General features: G+C 43.5%; 1 protein-coding gene and 1 long non-coding RNA gene across 3 annotated transcripts in view; one reads left to right on the top strand and one right to left on the bottom strand.

The window, feature by feature from the left end:
• Nucleotides 1-2,311, top strand: part of LOC115934065 (uncharacterized) — a 42,097-nt gene extending 39,786 nt beyond the window's left edge. For both annotated transcript variants that reach the window (XR_010132807.1, XR_004069920.3), the window contains one exon: nucleotides 1,242-2,311. This is a non-coding gene — a long non-coding RNA (uncharacterized lncRNA). The remainder of the gene's footprint in view (nucleotides 1-1,241) is intronic.
• Nucleotides 2,312-6,452: 4,141 nt separating this feature from the next.
• On the bottom strand, nucleotides 6,453-12,195 carry CCR2 (C-C motif chemokine receptor 2). The gene is made up of 3 exons (XM_004034015.4): nucleotides 12,129-12,195; nucleotides 7,844-8,835; nucleotides 6,453-6,636 (listed from the first exon to the last, which is right to left on the bottom strand). The coding sequence occupies exons 2-3, from the start codon at nucleotides 8,782-8,784 to the stop codon at nucleotides 6,453-6,455; spliced, it is 1,125 nt and encodes a 374-aa protein (XP_004034063.1). The 5' UTR covers nucleotides 8,785-8,835; nucleotides 12,129-12,195.
• Nucleotides 12,196-17,417: the final 5,222 nt, after the last annotated feature.

Raw genomic sequence — 17,417 nt, 5'->3', positions numbered from 1 at the left:
GTCCCAGAACTAGCAACTATGGCCTAAGGCTGAAGGCAAAGAAGTGTTATGCACTCACAGTTCCAAAGAAAACCACTGACACCTGGGCTCAGACACCTCTCCCAGGGCTTACTAGAAGATGACAGCACCAGCCCTGTATCCACACCCATCACATCAACTCCTCTCACTCCAGTCTGTATACGGAGGCAATTAAGATAATGAATGGACTGTAGAAGTGGGCAGGATTGGTGGGGAAGCGAGTGAGGGCACCTCTCCTCAAAGCCAAAGAAAGGGGCTCTGAAGAAACCATATGAGGAATGGGGACTTGCAAAAGGAGAGGCCAGCATGGGTGGGGCCCCCACTGGACAGCAGACAAGCAGAGCAGGGGGAGTGGGGATTGGAGAGAGGTGATAGGGGTAGAGATAGGGTGTGTAAGTGAGGCTGCAAGGATCAAGAGTGCCCCTGGGTCAAGTGGCTACCACAGGAGGGAACTGGGCAGGAACTGTCACATTGGGTCCTACTTTCTGGGTGAGATGAGCCCAGCACCCAGAAAATGGTGGGTTGGAAGAAGTCAAATCAAAGAGAGATCTCACATGTCTAGATCCATATGGAGCCCCCACCATCTCTAGGCCCTTGGATGTGACCACACAGTGTGCCTGCCACTCTGGGGCATCTTGACCAACACAGAGTGGACTGTGGCAGTGGCCAGTTAGCTAAAGAGGTTCAGACACACCTTGGTGAGATTGTGAGTTCAGCTTCAGACCACCACAATAAAGCAAATATCACAAAAATAACTTTTTTGGTTTCCCAGTGCATATGAAAGTTGTGTTTACCCTATACTGTAGTCTATTAAGTATGCAATAGTATTATGTCAAAAAAACCAATGTGCATACCTTAATTAAAAATATGGTATTGCTAAAAATGCTAACCATCATCTGAGCCTTCAGCAAGTCATAGTGTTTTTGCCGAAGAGGATGGCAGTCTTGTTTTGATGTTGATGGCTGCTTACTGATTAGGGTGGTGGTTGCTAAAGCTGGGGGTGGCAGTGGCAATTTCTTAAAATAAGATGACAATGCAATTTGCCACCTTGGTCGACTCTTCCCTTCACAAAAGATTTCTCCATACCATGTGAAGCTATTTGATAGCATTTTACCCACTTCTTTCAAAATTGGAGTCAATCCTCTCAAACCCTGCCACTGCTTTATTAACTAAATTTATGTAATATTCTAAATCGATTGTTGTCATTTTAACCATGTTCACAGCATCTTCACCAGGAGGAGATTCCATCTCAAGAGACCACTTTCACTGCTCATCTGTAAGAAGCAACTCTTCATCTGTTCAAATTTGATCATGAGAGTGTGGCAATTCAGTCGCAACTTCAGGCTCCACTTCTAGTTCTAGTTCTCTTGCTATTTCCACCACATCTACAGCGACTTCCTCCACTGAAGATGTGAAACCCTGAAAGTCATCTATGGGGGTTGGAATCAATGTCTTTCACACTCCTGTTAATGTTGGTATTTTGACCTCCTCCCATGAATTACAAATGTTCCTAATGGCGTCTAGAATAATGACTACTTTCCAGAAGCTTTTCAATTTGCTTTGCTCAGATCCATCAATGGAATCACTATCAATGGTAGCTATATAAACTATATAAGGCTATATATATATATATATATATATAGCTATTTCTTAATAGCCTTATGAAATATATTTCTTAATAAGACTTGAAAGTCTTGGTCCATGGACTGCAGAATGGATGTTTGTGTTAGCAGGGATGAAAACAACATGAATATTCTCATACATCTCCAACACAGCTCTTAAGTGACATGGTGCAGAGCAGTAATATTTTGAAAGGAATCTTTTTTTCTGAGCAATAGTTCTCAATAGTGGGCTTGAAATATTCAGTAAACCATGCTGTAAACAGATGTGTTGTCATCCAGGCTTTATTGTTCCATTTATGGAGCACAGATAGAGTAGATTTCGCATAATTCTTAATGACCCCAGGATTTACAAAATAGTAAATGAACATTTACTTCAACTTAAAGTCATCAGCTGCATTCACCTCTAAAAAGAGAGTCAGCCTGTCCCGTGGAGCTTTGCAGCTTGCCTTGACATCTCCTCTCTAGCTGTGAAAGTCCTGGATGGCATCTTCTTCCAACATAAGACTGTTTTGTCTACACTGAAAATCTGTTGTTTAGTGTAGACACTTTCATCAATTATCTTATCTAGATTTTCTGGATAACCTGCCACAGCTTCTCCCTTTGCACTTGCTGCTTCATCTTGCATTTTTATGTTATGGAGATGTTGTCTTTCATTAAACCTCACAAACCAACCTCCGCTAGCTTCAAACTTTTCTTCTGCAGCTTCCTCACCTCTCTCCACCTTCATAGCATTGAAGAGAGTTAGAGTCTTGCTCTGGATTAGGCTTTGACTTAAGGAAATGTTGTGGCTGGTTGGATCTTTTCTCCAGACCACTCAAACTTTCTCCATATTAGCAATATGGCTGCTTTGTTTTCTCTTCATTTGCGTGTTCCCTGGAGTAGAGCTTAAATATCATTCAAGAACTTTTCTTGTGAAGTCGCAATTTGGCTAACTGGTGCAAGAGGTGAGCTTTTGGCCTTGACTTTCAATATGTCCTCCTTACTAAGCTTAATCATTTCTAGATTTTGATTTAAAGTGAGAGACGTGGGACTTTTCCTTTCTCTTGAACACTTAGAGGCCATTGTAGGGTTATTAATTGGCTTAATTTCAATATTATTGTGTCTTGGGCTGGGCACAGTGGCTCATGCCTGTAATCCCAGCCCTTTGGGAAGCTGAGGCAGGTGGATTGTTTGAGTCTAGGAGTTCAAGGCCAACCTGGGCAACATGGCAAAACCCTGTCTCTCCTAAAAATACAAAAAAAAATTAGCTGGGTGTGATGGTGCACACCTGTAGTCCCAGCTTGGGAGGCTGAAGTGGGAGAATCACCTGAGCCGGGGAGGCAGAGGTTGCAGTGAGCTGAAATCACATCATTGCACTCCAGCTTGGGCAATCAGAGTGCGACTCTGCCTCAAAATATATATGAATATATATATATAAAATTATTATAAATATATATATATAATTGTTATATATGTATGATTGTGTCTCAGGAACAGGCAGTCTGTGGAGCAGTCAGAACACACATGACATTTATTGATTGTTTGCCATCTTACATGGGTGCACTTCGTGGTGCCCCAAAACAACTACAATAGTGACATCAAAGATCACTGATCACAGATTACCATAACAGATATAGAAATAATGACAAAGTTTGAAATATTGGGAGAATTACCAAAATGTGACACAGAGATGTAAAACAAGCACATGCTGTTGGAAAAAGAGCACCAATAGACTTGCTCGAGGCAGGGTTGCCACAAACCTTCAATTTGTAAACAACAACAACAACAACAACAAAAATACCTGTAAAGCACAATAAGACAAGGTATGTCTATATTTGCCCTTTTTCCTAACACTCCTCTCCCACTTCTCAATGCTAGTCCATGCCTAGAAGAGGGAGGTACAAAAATTCCCCACAAGGTAGACCACTAGGCATGTGCTGTGGAGGATGGAGCAGGAGGGGACATAGGGACAGAATGCACCCCCTCCTCTAGGCAGGGCCCTCCAGAATCCAGTCGACCCTAAGGCCCCATTGAAACAATGACTGGAGAGAAATGAAATAATTTCATATTGTGAGCTGATTACATTAGGATGTGTTATAAGGGATAGTATGAAATAAGATGTTAGTCCATGCCCTTACCCTTGCTTGCTGAGCTGCTGGGCCTGCAGAGCCTTTCAGGTGCTGGGAGGGAGAAGTTTTTCCCAGCATAACCCTCGGCTCACATCTCACTGTGGCTCCAGGCTGGGGCTGCCAAGGCAGGACCTTGCATTACAGGACTCTGTTTACACACACACACACACACACACACACACACACACACACACACACACACACACACAGAGTGCCGAAGTGGCAATGTCTGAAGAAATTTCCAGCCTCATTCCTCCCATGCCTGGAACCAATCTGTTCCCCTCAATTCATGCACTGTCTTCCAGAGGTCAGCTCACCAGCCCATACTCCTTCTGTCACAGTGTGGCCCCTCTGGGTGGCCCTTGGTGGTTTTTCCTGTGGGCTAATCTCACCTGAAAGCCTTTTCAATTTGTCAGGGAAGTTTTCATAATGAGCAAAAACAAAAGAGGAAGGAAGGATGGGATCTTGAAGGTTTACTTTCTGGAGGCTTCGGGGCCTCTTTGCAAAATGCTCCAAACTCCCCAGCTGCTGGGGATATCACAGATCAAGGGAGGTGGCATGGGGTGGGCTATGTCAAGACACTTCCTTACCAAAAAGTCTTCAGACACTCATCCCTCAGAATGATGATGAGGGATCATCATCTTCCACCTGCTTAACTCGAACAGCCTACTCAAATGTCCCCAGAATAAAGGAGACTTGAGGCTTCCACTTTAGAAAGAGAGATGGCTGGCAATTTTTTTTTTTTTTTTTTTTTTTTGAGATGGAGTCTGGCTCTGTTGCCCAGGCTGGAGTGCAGTGGCCCGATCTCGGCTCACTGCAAGCTCCGCCTCCTGGATTCATGCCATTCTCCTGCCTCAGCCTCCCGGATGGCTGGCAATTTTTAAATTGCAGTTTCTTTGGCAGCAATAAAATCCTGCTGTGGCTGTTATTCCTATGATGCAAGACTGTCATTGCATTAGTCACTCTGTCCTCCAGGCTCTCAGCACTTTTCACAGATGCCTCTGTTCCTGCTCTGCACAGCGCACTGTGACTGTGCACAGGACCTTCTCTACCCCTCACATGCCGCAGCTGGCCCTGGCCTTGGAGGTCTAAAGGACACTGGCATTAACATCTGTCTTTCTGTTTCCAACCCAGTCTGGCATAGGTAGACCCTCCGGGATGCTTGTCATATTGAATTTCATGATTGAAAATAAATGGATAGTTTTCCAGATTCTATATATGAAGTCACTATATACCACATGTCTTAATCGGTTTTTGTGCTTCTTAACAAACAACCCCTAAAACTCAGTGTCTCATCACAGCAAACACAGACTTCTTGCTCATGTTATATGTGGCTGCAGCTCCCTGTGTCTTCTCATTCACCAGGGCACATGGGCTGAGGGGTGTGATCTGGAATGGGCCTTCCTGTGGCTGAGCAAGAGGCTCTGCTTGGATGAGGCAGATGTCAGTTCTGCTCACATTCCAGCAGCAGAGCCAGTGATGGAGGGCATGGGGTGTGTGGCCTGTAGGGCGCACTGCAAGTCACACCACAAGGGCAGGTGTGTGTAATCACACAGGGGAAGAAGTGAAAAGTTGTGAACAAAACACAATCTTCCACACCACAGTGTAAAAAAACAGCCAGTTGTTTTTAAATCTTTTATCAACATAGTTATAGCATTGATTTATTTTCCAAATCATAGTTTTTAAAAACAGTATTTACATTTCATCACCATCAACTTAACATTTTATGCATTTATTAGGATCATACAAATATATGAAGGTGAAAGTTCTGCTCTGTCCCCACTTCTTTCTGAAACCTTCTTTAGCCATGTGGCCTGAAAGTAGAGCCATAGTCCAGCTTGGGAGTCTAGTTCCCGAGTTGCCTGGTTCTAGAAGCCCAGTGTTTCTTGCTTGCATCAGATCAGAAACACACTGGGCAACATAAGAATATTCTTAACTTGGCTCGACTAAGAGGAAAGTCTTTGCTTACTTCAGGGAGCTTCTCCACCTTCCATTCTTTACCAATAGGGTTTAAAAGCTTTGATTAGAAGCCAACTTGATTTAGGAGTTCCCACTGGCCAAATAGGGAACAATATGAGCATCAACAAGGACATCTGCGAAACACTGAAACACTCGAATGTGATTAAACGCATGACTTCATAATGATACAAAACAAAACACAAAAGGCTTTTGGAAGCAAGCTTGAGAGAATGGAGATCCAGCTGAGATGACAGCGATGGAGCATATACTGTGATTCAAATGACATCATTACTTAGATGCTGCATCCACATAGGCTAATGTGCCCACAGATCACACACTTCCAACTCCTGCCAATCAACAACTATTGGGTTGACTCAGCAGTCTCCCAAACATACCACCTGCTCAAAATTCTTAAGCTCAAAGCTAGAATTATCTCTGTGACTAATACAGCATTTTCACGTTTGACATGATAGTAACTCAAACTAACACTTTACCACATTTACAAGTTGCAGTTTTCAGCTTTAATTTTATTTTTACTATTTAAAAAAAGTCTGAACTCTATGCCTGTATTCAAAAATGAGGAACTGGAAGGTAGTTTGGAAAATACTGTTTTCCAACCCAGCTGGAGTCTCTCTCCTCTCAGCCTTCCTGCCTGGTAACGTAGACACCAAGATTCACACTGTGAATCACACATCTTTGAAGCCAGACGTGTGATTTCCAAAGCAGAGATCTGTCATTTCTGTCTCTAGGCTCCTTCTCTGTCCTGAAGACTGGCTTCAGGGGCTCTGCCAATTGACTTTCCTTTTCCACGACCATCGAGGAGTCCTTGTGTAGTCACTTTCACATTCTTTCCTGGTCTCGCTCCTGGACCTCCACACACTGGTTTTTGGAGTGGGGCAATCCTACAGCCAAGAGCTATGTGAAAAAGGCTGTGGGGAAAAAGAGAAGAGCGAGGGGAGTGGCAAGGCAGGGAAAAGCAAGCACAAAACAAACCAGCTCAGATCCAGACAAGAAGCTTTACTGCGTTCTGATGCAGCCTTCCTGGCTCTCCACTTAGTTGATTCCGGAAATAGTTCTGCAGTGGTTCCACACGATCCCCGTCCTTTGCTCCTGGTGAAGGAACTCATCATTCTCCACCCCCTTCTCATAATCACTACCTCCTGGAGAGATCAAGCAAGAGCCTATATATATTGCATATACATATATTAGCATATCATAGATAATGCATCTTTTATAAACAAAAATTTTCTGAATTTTTAGACAGGGGGATGTGGCCTAAGAAGCATTTGAACAATGGAGCATGATATTTCATAGATTTCAAATGTAGGGTGCATGGGTGCCATAGATAAACTGTAATAAAGCAAAAATATGTCATGCACTTATGCAAAAGAGAATCATCGGACTCCACCAAAACTCCCAGGTTATTGCAGTTCCCAAACTCTCCCTGACCTGGTGAACCCTTCAAGGTTAAATACACGTGGCAGATGGGGCTAAGGACCAGTATCATCTCCTGGCTGAATGCGTGAGCCCTTTGCTCGCCTTTGTCTTTGTCCAGGCTCAGCCATGCTCATGTCTCCCTCCTTCTCCTCTCAGCCCTGACCCCACTATCCCTCACTCCCATTCATCTGTGCCTGTCACATTCTCTTCTTCACCTCCAGCTGGCCCTTGATTTCAAGACATTGACAGAATCAGAGATTGAGTGAAGAAATTATGAAGACTAGAAAAAGAGGATTAGCACAAGGTCATGAGGCACTTTCCAGGAGCTGAGATGAGCTTTCTGGAGAGTCAAAGTCTCTACCCACAGTTTTTCTGGATTATTCCCTGAGCACATGTTGGATATGCATTGAGTAACATAGTCTATATTAGTACACACAGCCCTGAGGTTCCTGGGCACCTGCTTTACAGGTTTCTATTGTTCAACAAACCCTTGAAGTTTGTTGTTATATACAGATTGTTATCTCCCTTTATAAACAACAATCAAACTGCTCCTCGTTTTATAAACCAGCTGAGACTTCCTGCTCCCCAGTGGAAGGCGTGTTTGTTGAAGTCATTCTATCCACTGTCTCCCTGTAGAAAACTGGACATTGTTTGCAGAAGCGCTTGGTGATGTGCTTTCGGAAGTACACTGAGAGATACCTTCTGAACTTCTCCCCAACAAAGGCATAGATGATGGGATTGATGCAGCAGTGAGTCATCCCAAGAGTCTCTGTCACCTGCGTGGCTTGGTCCAGTTGACTGGTGCTTTCACAGTTACTCAGGCTGAAGAATTCCTGGAAGGTGTTCAGGAGAATGACAATGTTATAGGGAGTCCAGAAGAGAAAGTAAACAATCATGATGGTGAAGATGACTCTCACTGCCCTATGCCTCTTCTTCTCATTTCTACACCGAAGCAGGGTTTTCAGGATTCCCGAGTAGCAGATGACCATGATGAGCAGCGGCAGGACCAGCCCCAAAATGTTCCTCATTATTGTGTGGAAATTATTCCATCCTCGTGGAAAATAAGGGCCACAGACATAAACAGAATCTTCTTTCTGGCATTTAGTAAAGATGATTCCTGGGACAGAAGCAAACACAGCCACCAACCAGGTGATCACACTTGTCACCACCCCAAAGGTGACCGTCCTGGCTTTTAAAGCAAACACAGCATGGACAATAGCCAGGTATCTATCGATTGTCAGGAGGATGATGAAGAAGATTCCGCCAAAATAACCGATGTGATACAGCCCTGTGAATAATTTGCACATTGCATTCCCAAAGACCCACTCATTTGCAGCAGAGTGAGCCCACAATGGGAGAGTAATAAGAAAAAGCAGATCAGAGATGGCCAGGTTGAGCAGGTAAATGTCAGTCAAGCACTTCAGCTTTTTGCAGTTTATTAAGATGAGGACGACCAGCATGTTGCCCACAAAACCAAAGATGAACACCAGCGAGTAGAGCGGAGGCAGGAGTTGGGCCCCGATTTGCTTCACGTCAAATTTATGACAGGGAGCACCGTAATCATAATCAAAAAAGGTGGTGACTTCTTCACCGCTCTCGTTGGTATTTCTGATAAACCGAGAACGAGATGTGGACAGCATGTTGTGGATGTACTGGGGAAATGCGTCCTTGTTCAATCCACTTTCTCTGTTCTGTAAACAAAGAACAAAATGATGACCACACAACACAAACACCACAATCCATGATCTTCCAAATAGTCTGGCACCACATAAGCAACTTCCCAGTCTTTGGCCTCTCCCTTGCAGCCATCTCCCTGAAAGCATGTGTGCCAGTTCCTGATTTGCCTTTCATTCTTAGTGGCAGACATCAATGATTTACCCAACAGCCATTTTCCGACACCCTTTGTCTTCCCCAGCAAGCCAGATTCTCATTTTCAGGCTAAAAGCGCTGGGCGTTTGTTTTCTCTGGCTCCTTTGCAGGTGGTGCATAGGTCTGTGACTCATTGCTGGACCATAATATGAAAAGGGAGTCCACTGGGGGCTTCTGAGAAAGCTCTTCTTCCCTGATAAGACAGACACAAGAGAACCCTCCACCTGCCCCTCCTGCTCTGGCAGCATGCCTAGTGAGGGCGTGGTGCCATGAATGGAAGACCTAGAGAACCATGAGAAGCCAGGCAGAATCCTAATATCACTGAGTCCTAAACCCACCCTTGAACTACTCACCTTCTGCCTTCTTTTTTTTTTTTCGAGACAGAGTCTCGCTGTGTCTCCAGGCTATAGTGCAGTGGCCATGATCTCAGCTCACTGCAACCTCCACCTCCTGGGTTCAAGCGATTCTCCTGCCTCAGCCTCCTGAGTAGCTGGGACTATAGGCATGCACCACCATGCCCCGCTAATTTTTGTATTTTTAGTAGAGATGGGGTTTCACCATGTTGGCCAGGATAATCTCGGTCTCTTGACCTCCTGATGCACCCGCCTTGGCCTCTCAAATTGCTGGGAGAAAAACAAGCCCCTGTTTTAAAACCATTATGAACTGCATTTTCTGTTCTCTGAAGTCAAAAACGTTCTAACTGATGATTCTCTCAGCTTTCTGCCTCCATCATCCTGCCAAAACTTCTCTTGTTAAGATTGCAGTGACAACCCAATTTTTCAAATGCCCTGGTTTTATTCCAATTCCACCCTCTTCAAGTATTTGATCCTTCTGCTAACTTCCTCCATTTACAATTCTTTTTGGCTTCCAGATGGGAGGGGCTGTGCTACCACTTTTTATTCATGTTCTTTGCTGGCATCTCCTCCCCGTGCCCACACCTTAAGATTCCCCAGGCACCACACTTAGCTCTCACCTCTTTAATTTTTTGCCTCTTTATCCTTGCTACAAAGTTCTTCCTGAATTGTATTGTCTAAACTCATGGTTCCTACTCCCTTCTATGCTACTGTTTTCTAAAGCTCTGTCTTCAAGCTCCAGCTTTCCCCTAAGCCTTAGAGTTGAATTTCCCATTGCCTGCTGCATATCTCCCCATGCATGTATTCACTGCATCAACACTTATTGAACACCTACTATGAACCATACTCAGTTTTAGGCACTGAAGTGAGCAAAGTGGGTATCATGCAGGGACCTCAAATTCAACCCACCCCAAATGGGGCACTCCTGAAAATTCCTCCCGCTTGTGGATTCCTCCATTGCCTAAAAAGCAAAATTGGGCATTGCCCTGGGTCGCTTCTCCTTCTGAAAATTAGGAGCGAGTTTTTGGAGCCAAACAAACCTGGATTCGAATCCTTATAGGCAGTGTAATCTGGGGCCAATTACTCCTTCAAGTGCCGATTTCTTTACGCATAAAATACTAACTATGCTGAGTTGCTGTGAAGATCAATGGAGTAAGGACTTAGGACAGCATCTGACACAGAGAAATGCCCTGTATTATTATGTCATTTGAGTTCCACCTCATAGATGCCTCTCAGATTCATCCCTTCTGCACTGCTTTCAACTGTCACTTTCTTGCTTCACATACTCCTCACTCCTGGCTTTGTTGTAGACTTTCCTTTGCTCATGGCTCATCTCAAGCCATGTTCCCTCTCAACCTATCTTCTCTTAAGTTGAAATTGAATAGACACTCTTAGCTTAAAACCTCCAGTAGCCCTATGACTTATATGTGGTGGGCTTCAAAGATAATGTCCAGACTGCCCAGCACAACATCTTTTCTGAGTTTGCCTCTTCTCAGCCTCACCTCCAGTCCCTTCTCCAATCCCAAATCCTGTGCTTCAGCCACAGCCATCTTCTCTTCATTTTCCCTAAACTCACCATTTCCTTCATGCTTCAGTGGTTTTGCAGGTCCTTGCCCCTCTGCCCAAAATGATTGGTGAGCCTCTATTCACCCTTCAATACCTCCTGCTCAAATCCCCCTTCTCTGTGAAGCCTAATCTGTATCCTCTGTCATATTACTCTTATCACATAACACTGCATGCATCTAGATAAGCACTTATTATGTTATCTGCTACACACAGCATGTTCCTCAAGATCAAGGACTGGATTATGCTTCTATTTCCAGCTCTTATGATAGTACCTGGCTAAAGGAGGCACCAATAAATGTTCACTGAATGAGTACATAAAACTCTTTATAATAAGAACTATAAGCCCTAACATCATCAGGACTTGATTCTCAAGAATTTTTTTTTTCTGGCAGTGACTGTGAATTTCTTTTCCACCCACCTGTATACTTTATCCTTCCATTTCTCTTGCAATTGACACTTTTCACAAGTCTTGTATTTCATATCACTGAGCCAGATTCTTGAAATCTGGAGAAGCTAAATAAGACCTCTGATCAAAGTTGGAAAAAATGCATCTGCCTAAAGAATCACAACTGTGGTCATTAACTGAGTGCTCCTGAAGCTCAGGTGCTATGTTAAATGCTGTGCACACATTACTTAATTTCATTTTTACAACTGGCTAGCATGTAGCTTCTACTACAGTGAACAATGAGCAAGATGCCTGAAATGTGCTGTCCTAGGTGTCATTTCAAGTGTCAGAACATGTCACCCAGAACTGATAGAAATCTATCTTTCAGAAAATAAATTCCTTACTTCTGCCTCTGTGGATCTCCTGAGTTGAGGCAAGGGACACATTTTGGTTCACAGCTTGGATGGTCCTATATTTAGACTAACAGTTCCAGCTCTTTAACGTCCTTGGGTGCTCAGAGGGGCAGAGTGAGCCCCTGGGTGTGTGGATAGGTGACTGAGCAGAGTGGCTGTCCTGGCCTCATTTGCTGCCCACTCTCCCCCATCACCTGCTGCACCCTGCTCTTCCTCAGGGTTTCTCTAACATCTTCTGGTGCACATGCCACCCCCACCCCTGCCTCTCATCTTGATCATTCCCCCCAAGTGCGCAGGCTTTGCAGTTCCCCAGGGTGTACCCAGACCCAGCATTTCCAGCTTTGAGATGCGTTGAGCCTATGAATCAGAAAGTAATGGAAAAAATGCCTACAACTCACCAGCCTGTGGCTTGTCTCAGGCAGTCCTGGTATGTCAGGCTTCTCAGCAACTGAACCAAACAGATCTAGAGGTAGAAATTTGGTATGCAGAAGTAGGAAATACAGTTTCCTGCAGAAAGAAAAGGCGGAGATACAGGGCAACTAATGGTAAAGATTTGAAAAAAAAAAATCAGAAAAATATAGTTCTTCTTTTCCAGTCAGGAACATTGTACATTGGGTTGAGGTCTCCAGAACAGGATTAATTTTGAAATCTTGCTTATGCAACCTTGAGTGTGAGTCAGGCAAACCCTGTACATCTGCTCCTGTTTCTAACGATTCTGAGCTTCTTTATCTTGTGGGTCTTTATACCTCTCTGCTTCCACTCTGCTATATACTTCCACTCTCTGCTCTCCTACTAGTGATAATTTGCATGATATGAGCACAACAGAACATTTCGTTTTCCAGAGAATAAAGGGTGTTGGTGATAGTGGAGGAAGTATAATGAGGTTTTACTGCGATCATGTGTGCTGGTTTCAGTGGTATCATGGATTCAGAATCTGGTTAGAAATTTCATTTAGATAACACTTTAAAATTTTTTTAAATTTAATTCACATAATAATTGTATATATTTATGGGACACAATGTGATGTTTTGCTACATGTATACATTGTGCAATGATCAAATCAGGGTAATTACATATCCATCCTCTGAAACATTTATCATTTCTTTTGAAATAATGATATTGAAAACCCTCCTTCTAGCTATTTAGATATATAGAATTCATTATTAACTACCGTCACCCTACTTGGAGCACAGCACCAGCACTTGTTTCTCCTATCTCATGGTCACTTTTTACCCGTTGATCAACTGCTGCCCATTCTCACCTCCTCTCTTTCCTCCCCAGTATCTGGTAACCACTGCTCTACTGTCTGTTTCTAAGATAGCAACTTTTTTTTTTTTTTTGAAATTGCATTTCATTCTGTCACCCAGAGCGGAGTGCAGTGGCACAGTCTCAGCTCACTGCAACCTCCACCTTCTGAGTTCAAGCCATCCTCCCACCTCAGCCTCCTGAGTAGCTAGGATTACAGGTGTGTGCCATCATGCCCGGCTAAGCAACTCATTTAAAAAAAAACTCCACATAAGAGTGAGATCATGTGGTATTTGTCTATCTGTGTGTGGCTTATTTCACTTAACATAACATCCTCTAGGTTCATCCACATTGTCACAAATTACAGGATTTCAAACTTTCTAATGAAAAGGAAATGCTAAATTATCTCTTGTGTCAGGAACGTCCTTAGCAAGAAGAACCTCAGTTATTTTAAATGCCCCTCCTTGGAAAGACGTTTTGTTAAAAGATAATGTAAATTTTGCAATGGGGACATCATACTAGGAGCATTCCTAAGATTGTGCAGAGAACATGGTGTCATCTAAGTTGGCCCCTGGCACTTTCTGGAATCCAGCAGACACTGGAGGCAGGATCTCATGCTGTGGACTTGGCAAGTTTCTAAGTTTCCATTTCCCAAATATGAAATATGAATAACAAGACTGGGGGTCTATGAGGGTAAATGGATCTAAAGCAGCTAGAGCAGGGTCTGGCAGGCACTCCACAGGTAACAAACAGAACAGAACAGTCTGAGCCCTGCAGAGTGCCAGAGGTTGAAGGATGCATCCACTGCTAGAGCCAACAACAATCAAATGCTCAGGGCAGTCCAGGTGTCCTTTCCAGATTTCAAGAAGTTGGCTTTTTTGTTGTTGTTGTTGTTGCGTTATGTTGTGTTTTTGCTTTCTTTTGCGACAAGATCTCGCTCTGTTGCCTAGGCTGGAGTGCGGTGGCACGATCATGCTTCACTGCAGTCTCAACCTCAAGCAATCCTCTTATCTCAGCCTCCCAAGTAGCTGAGACTACAGGTGCATGCCACCATGCCTGACTATTTTTTGTAGAGATGGGGTTTTGTCATGTTGCCTGGGCTGGTCTCGAACTCCTGGGCTCAGGCAATCTGCCTGCCTCAGCCTCCTGAAGGGCTGGGATTACAGATGTGAGCTCCCACACCCAGCCCAGATTTCAGTCAGTTGTAACCATGTGTCCTGTGTAAGACCTGGTATATGTGCTAAGTAAGACCTGAGACTCGAAGGGTCTCAGGTTTTTTCTTGGAAGACAGCTCATTGCCTGTTCAGGAACATAGCACGTTCCCCAGTTGTCTCTCAATGTGTCTCTGGGCAGGAATTGGAGCATATCTCTGAGATTTCAATAATAAGACTGGTCATCCCTGACCTGGTAACACTGAGCTTGCTGCCACTTCTGGAATCTCCTGACCCTGGCATCTTGCCACTTGTTCCTATGATTCAACCCAGGATGGGGAAGAGCAAGAGCCAGAAATTTTGCTCTGGCTGATTAGGACCGCTCTCCAATTTTGTCTTCACATTGTGATCTTTGTCTCCAGCCCTGTAATTTCATAAACAAGGAGAAGCACAGAGGTAGATAGTTGCAGAGCCAGGATTCAAATCTTTGGCTTATACTGACACAGAGGGCAGGATAAGAGAGGGCACCCTCCGCTGAGATTTTGAAGAGACAGTATAGAATGAAAATATTTTTGGAGGGGTGAGCAGGCTTAAGAGAAGCAACAGGGATGGTGAGGTGGTCTGTCATCCCTATGCTTTGTGGGAGATCAGAATTTGACACCCTAAAATGTACCTCTTTTGCATAAGGATTGTTGAGCTGAAGGCAATTAAGAAGCAGATGAAGGAAAGCTCTTTTCCCTCCCTTTATTTGTCTAAAAGCAGGATATAGACTTACAAAGACAAAACGGATCTGCACCCCCCTCCACACCTTCTGCCAGGGTGAACAAAGGTTCACCACTGAAGACAAATTTAAATCTTTGTGGAGCTGGAGATGGCACCAGAGGAATCTTCATTAACAAGTGTTACTAACCAGCCTTTACCTCCATTTATTCTTTTGCCTTCCTACAAGTCACTGTCCCTAAAGGCTCAAAGTTCATTTTCTTTGTCTTGTCATATCTCTAAAATGTTACTGAACTTTGTTGAAGATGCTATATGAGCTGGAATTCAAAGTCACCTTTTTGAGAATTATTCATTCCCTGGATAGCTCCTATGTATGTATAAAATATGTATGTTAATAAACTTTTCTCTTGTTAATCTGTCTTTTGTTACAGGGGTCCATTCCAAGAACTTATGAACATTGAGGAAAAAATTATTTTTTTCTTCCTTAACAGCTAGAAGGATCAAAAGAATAAACAATACCACTTGAGTGCTACTGACAGCTGGAATTGAGAACTGCAGGTTGGTGGCTCAGTCACTGCTAGAAGTTCAACAAAGAAGTAGGACAGCAGGGGCAGAAAGTATCCTAACCTCCTTCTCCCACTCTGACCTCCTACCAGTGCTTCCCAGTGACTGAACCAGATGGGAAGAGGGAACAATGGACAGTCTAGGCAATGTAGCCCCTAAAATCAGCATCCTGGGACTCAGAGTGGATCTGGGGGAGTGTGGCAAATAACCATACAACCGTCAAGTCAAACAGATTTTTTTCTTGCAAGTTTCTTCTTACCTCGTCCATATATTAATAGATAGTTAGAAAATTGGGAATCTTGATAAGTACATCTTAGAATTCTTTATGCACATGGAGAGAGTTAAAAAGGATGGCTTTTCATGAATTTGAGAATTCTGTATCTACCCATTGGCACTGGGTTCATGGTTTCTAAGGTTCCCAGTCTCAATGATGAGTATGGCCCTTCGAGCAGGCTTGAAGGAAAGTATGTCACAAGCCACTGAGCTCTGATGTGCCTGCTGACCAAGCAGGATTACATAGAAGGCAGGGCTGTGGTCACCTCAAGGTGACATGGGGCAAGGAAGAGGAGAAGCTCAATTTTTCTGCAAGCCAATGATATGAGAATAGTTTATGCTCCCCAAATAACAAAAGAAGACCCAGAATGCTGGCCCTAAGATGTTTAAGATCTTGTTTATTTTTACAGTCAAGGTCAGCAGTTGAGTTGGGGATTAGGCCATTGAAACTGAAAGTTAGAGTTGTACTCAGAACCTCTCTGCCACTCCATGGATGGCAAGCACATGTGAGAGAAAGCATAGCTAGAGAGAATTGGTGGTGGGGCAAGAAGACAGAAAAGGCTTTTCAACAGCCTGAAGTACTTTAATGATGCCCTTAGCAATTTCCTAAGTAATGGGCAATAGATTTGTTCAGTTAGTGCTTTTAGAAAATAGAGAAATTCTTGCCTCTTGTCAACACAGATGCTTTTGGTTCATTGCGGTTTTTATGGTTTGCATGCTTTCTGTGACCTACTAAAATAGATTAGTGAGTTCTAGGATTTTACATCTTCATTTCTGGTTAAACATGATCTGGACCAATAAGATGCCCACAGAAAAAGCAGTAATCATGTTCCTATCTATCCTGGTCAAGTCTTCATAATAAAAATGAAGCAAACTATTACCACTGTTTTTGTCACAAATGAAAAAGTAACACAACAGGGCATAGAGTCACAGCAAGAAAGCCCAGCAACTGCAAATGATTCTTGGAAAGGAAGTGTCAACTAGCAGAGGGCAGATAAGAATTTCTCCTCCATCTTCTAAGTTCAACTTTGTCTCCAGATCAACCAGGAATAGACAAGAATGTATGATTAGAAATAGAAATTAAAAGAACAAAATGGTAATTTTGACTTAGAGTGTAAATGCAGCAGATTAGATGTCATACCTTTAGGCCAACCAAACTGTAGGAGAAAAAAGGGGAAATCAGAATCTTTAATACATGTACTTGCTAAAAAGCTCTCTCAAGTGACAGAAAGAAATTCATTTGAACCCTATAGTAGGAATTCTTTTGTAGCCTAGATGTTTTAAATGCCTCTGTGATTAAGATCTCAGTATAGATGCCTCAGAGGTAGCCTGCTCTAGGGAGGAATCTGTGGTGGGGATAGGCCAAGACAGGTATTTAGAAGGCATTTATAGATGTCCCCAAGACTTGGCAACAGCAGGTTGGGAGCCGAGTCTGGGAGTGAGAAGCTAAGATTCATACTCCCCACCAGCATATTCCCTGACACTAAGCTTGGTGAGTAGAAGGAGCAATAGAACGAGTACTTGCAGGAAGAAGTTTAATGAATATCATTGTGGCTTCTGAGGTGTCCCAGGAGGGGCACCATGCTATAGAAAACATCAGGAAACCCAGACTGTGCTCATTGTTGGTACAGATGGCATGAGAGGAAACCCACAGAGCTGATGTGGCAGAGGTTCTGATTGGTGAACATGATTAGACTTACCCTGGGTGGGCATGAGTGATGGAGACAGTGAGAT

Source organism: Gorilla gorilla, chromosome 2 (assembly GCF_029281585.2).
Source record: "Gorilla gorilla gorilla isolate KB3781 chromosome 2, NHGRI_mGorGor1-v2.1_pri, whole genome shotgun sequence".
NCBI lineage: Eukaryota > Metazoa > Chordata > Mammalia > Primates > Hominidae > Gorilla > Gorilla gorilla.
The sequence above is the reverse complement of the archived record's forward strand: the minus strand, read 5'-3'. Positions and strand labels throughout refer to the sequence as shown.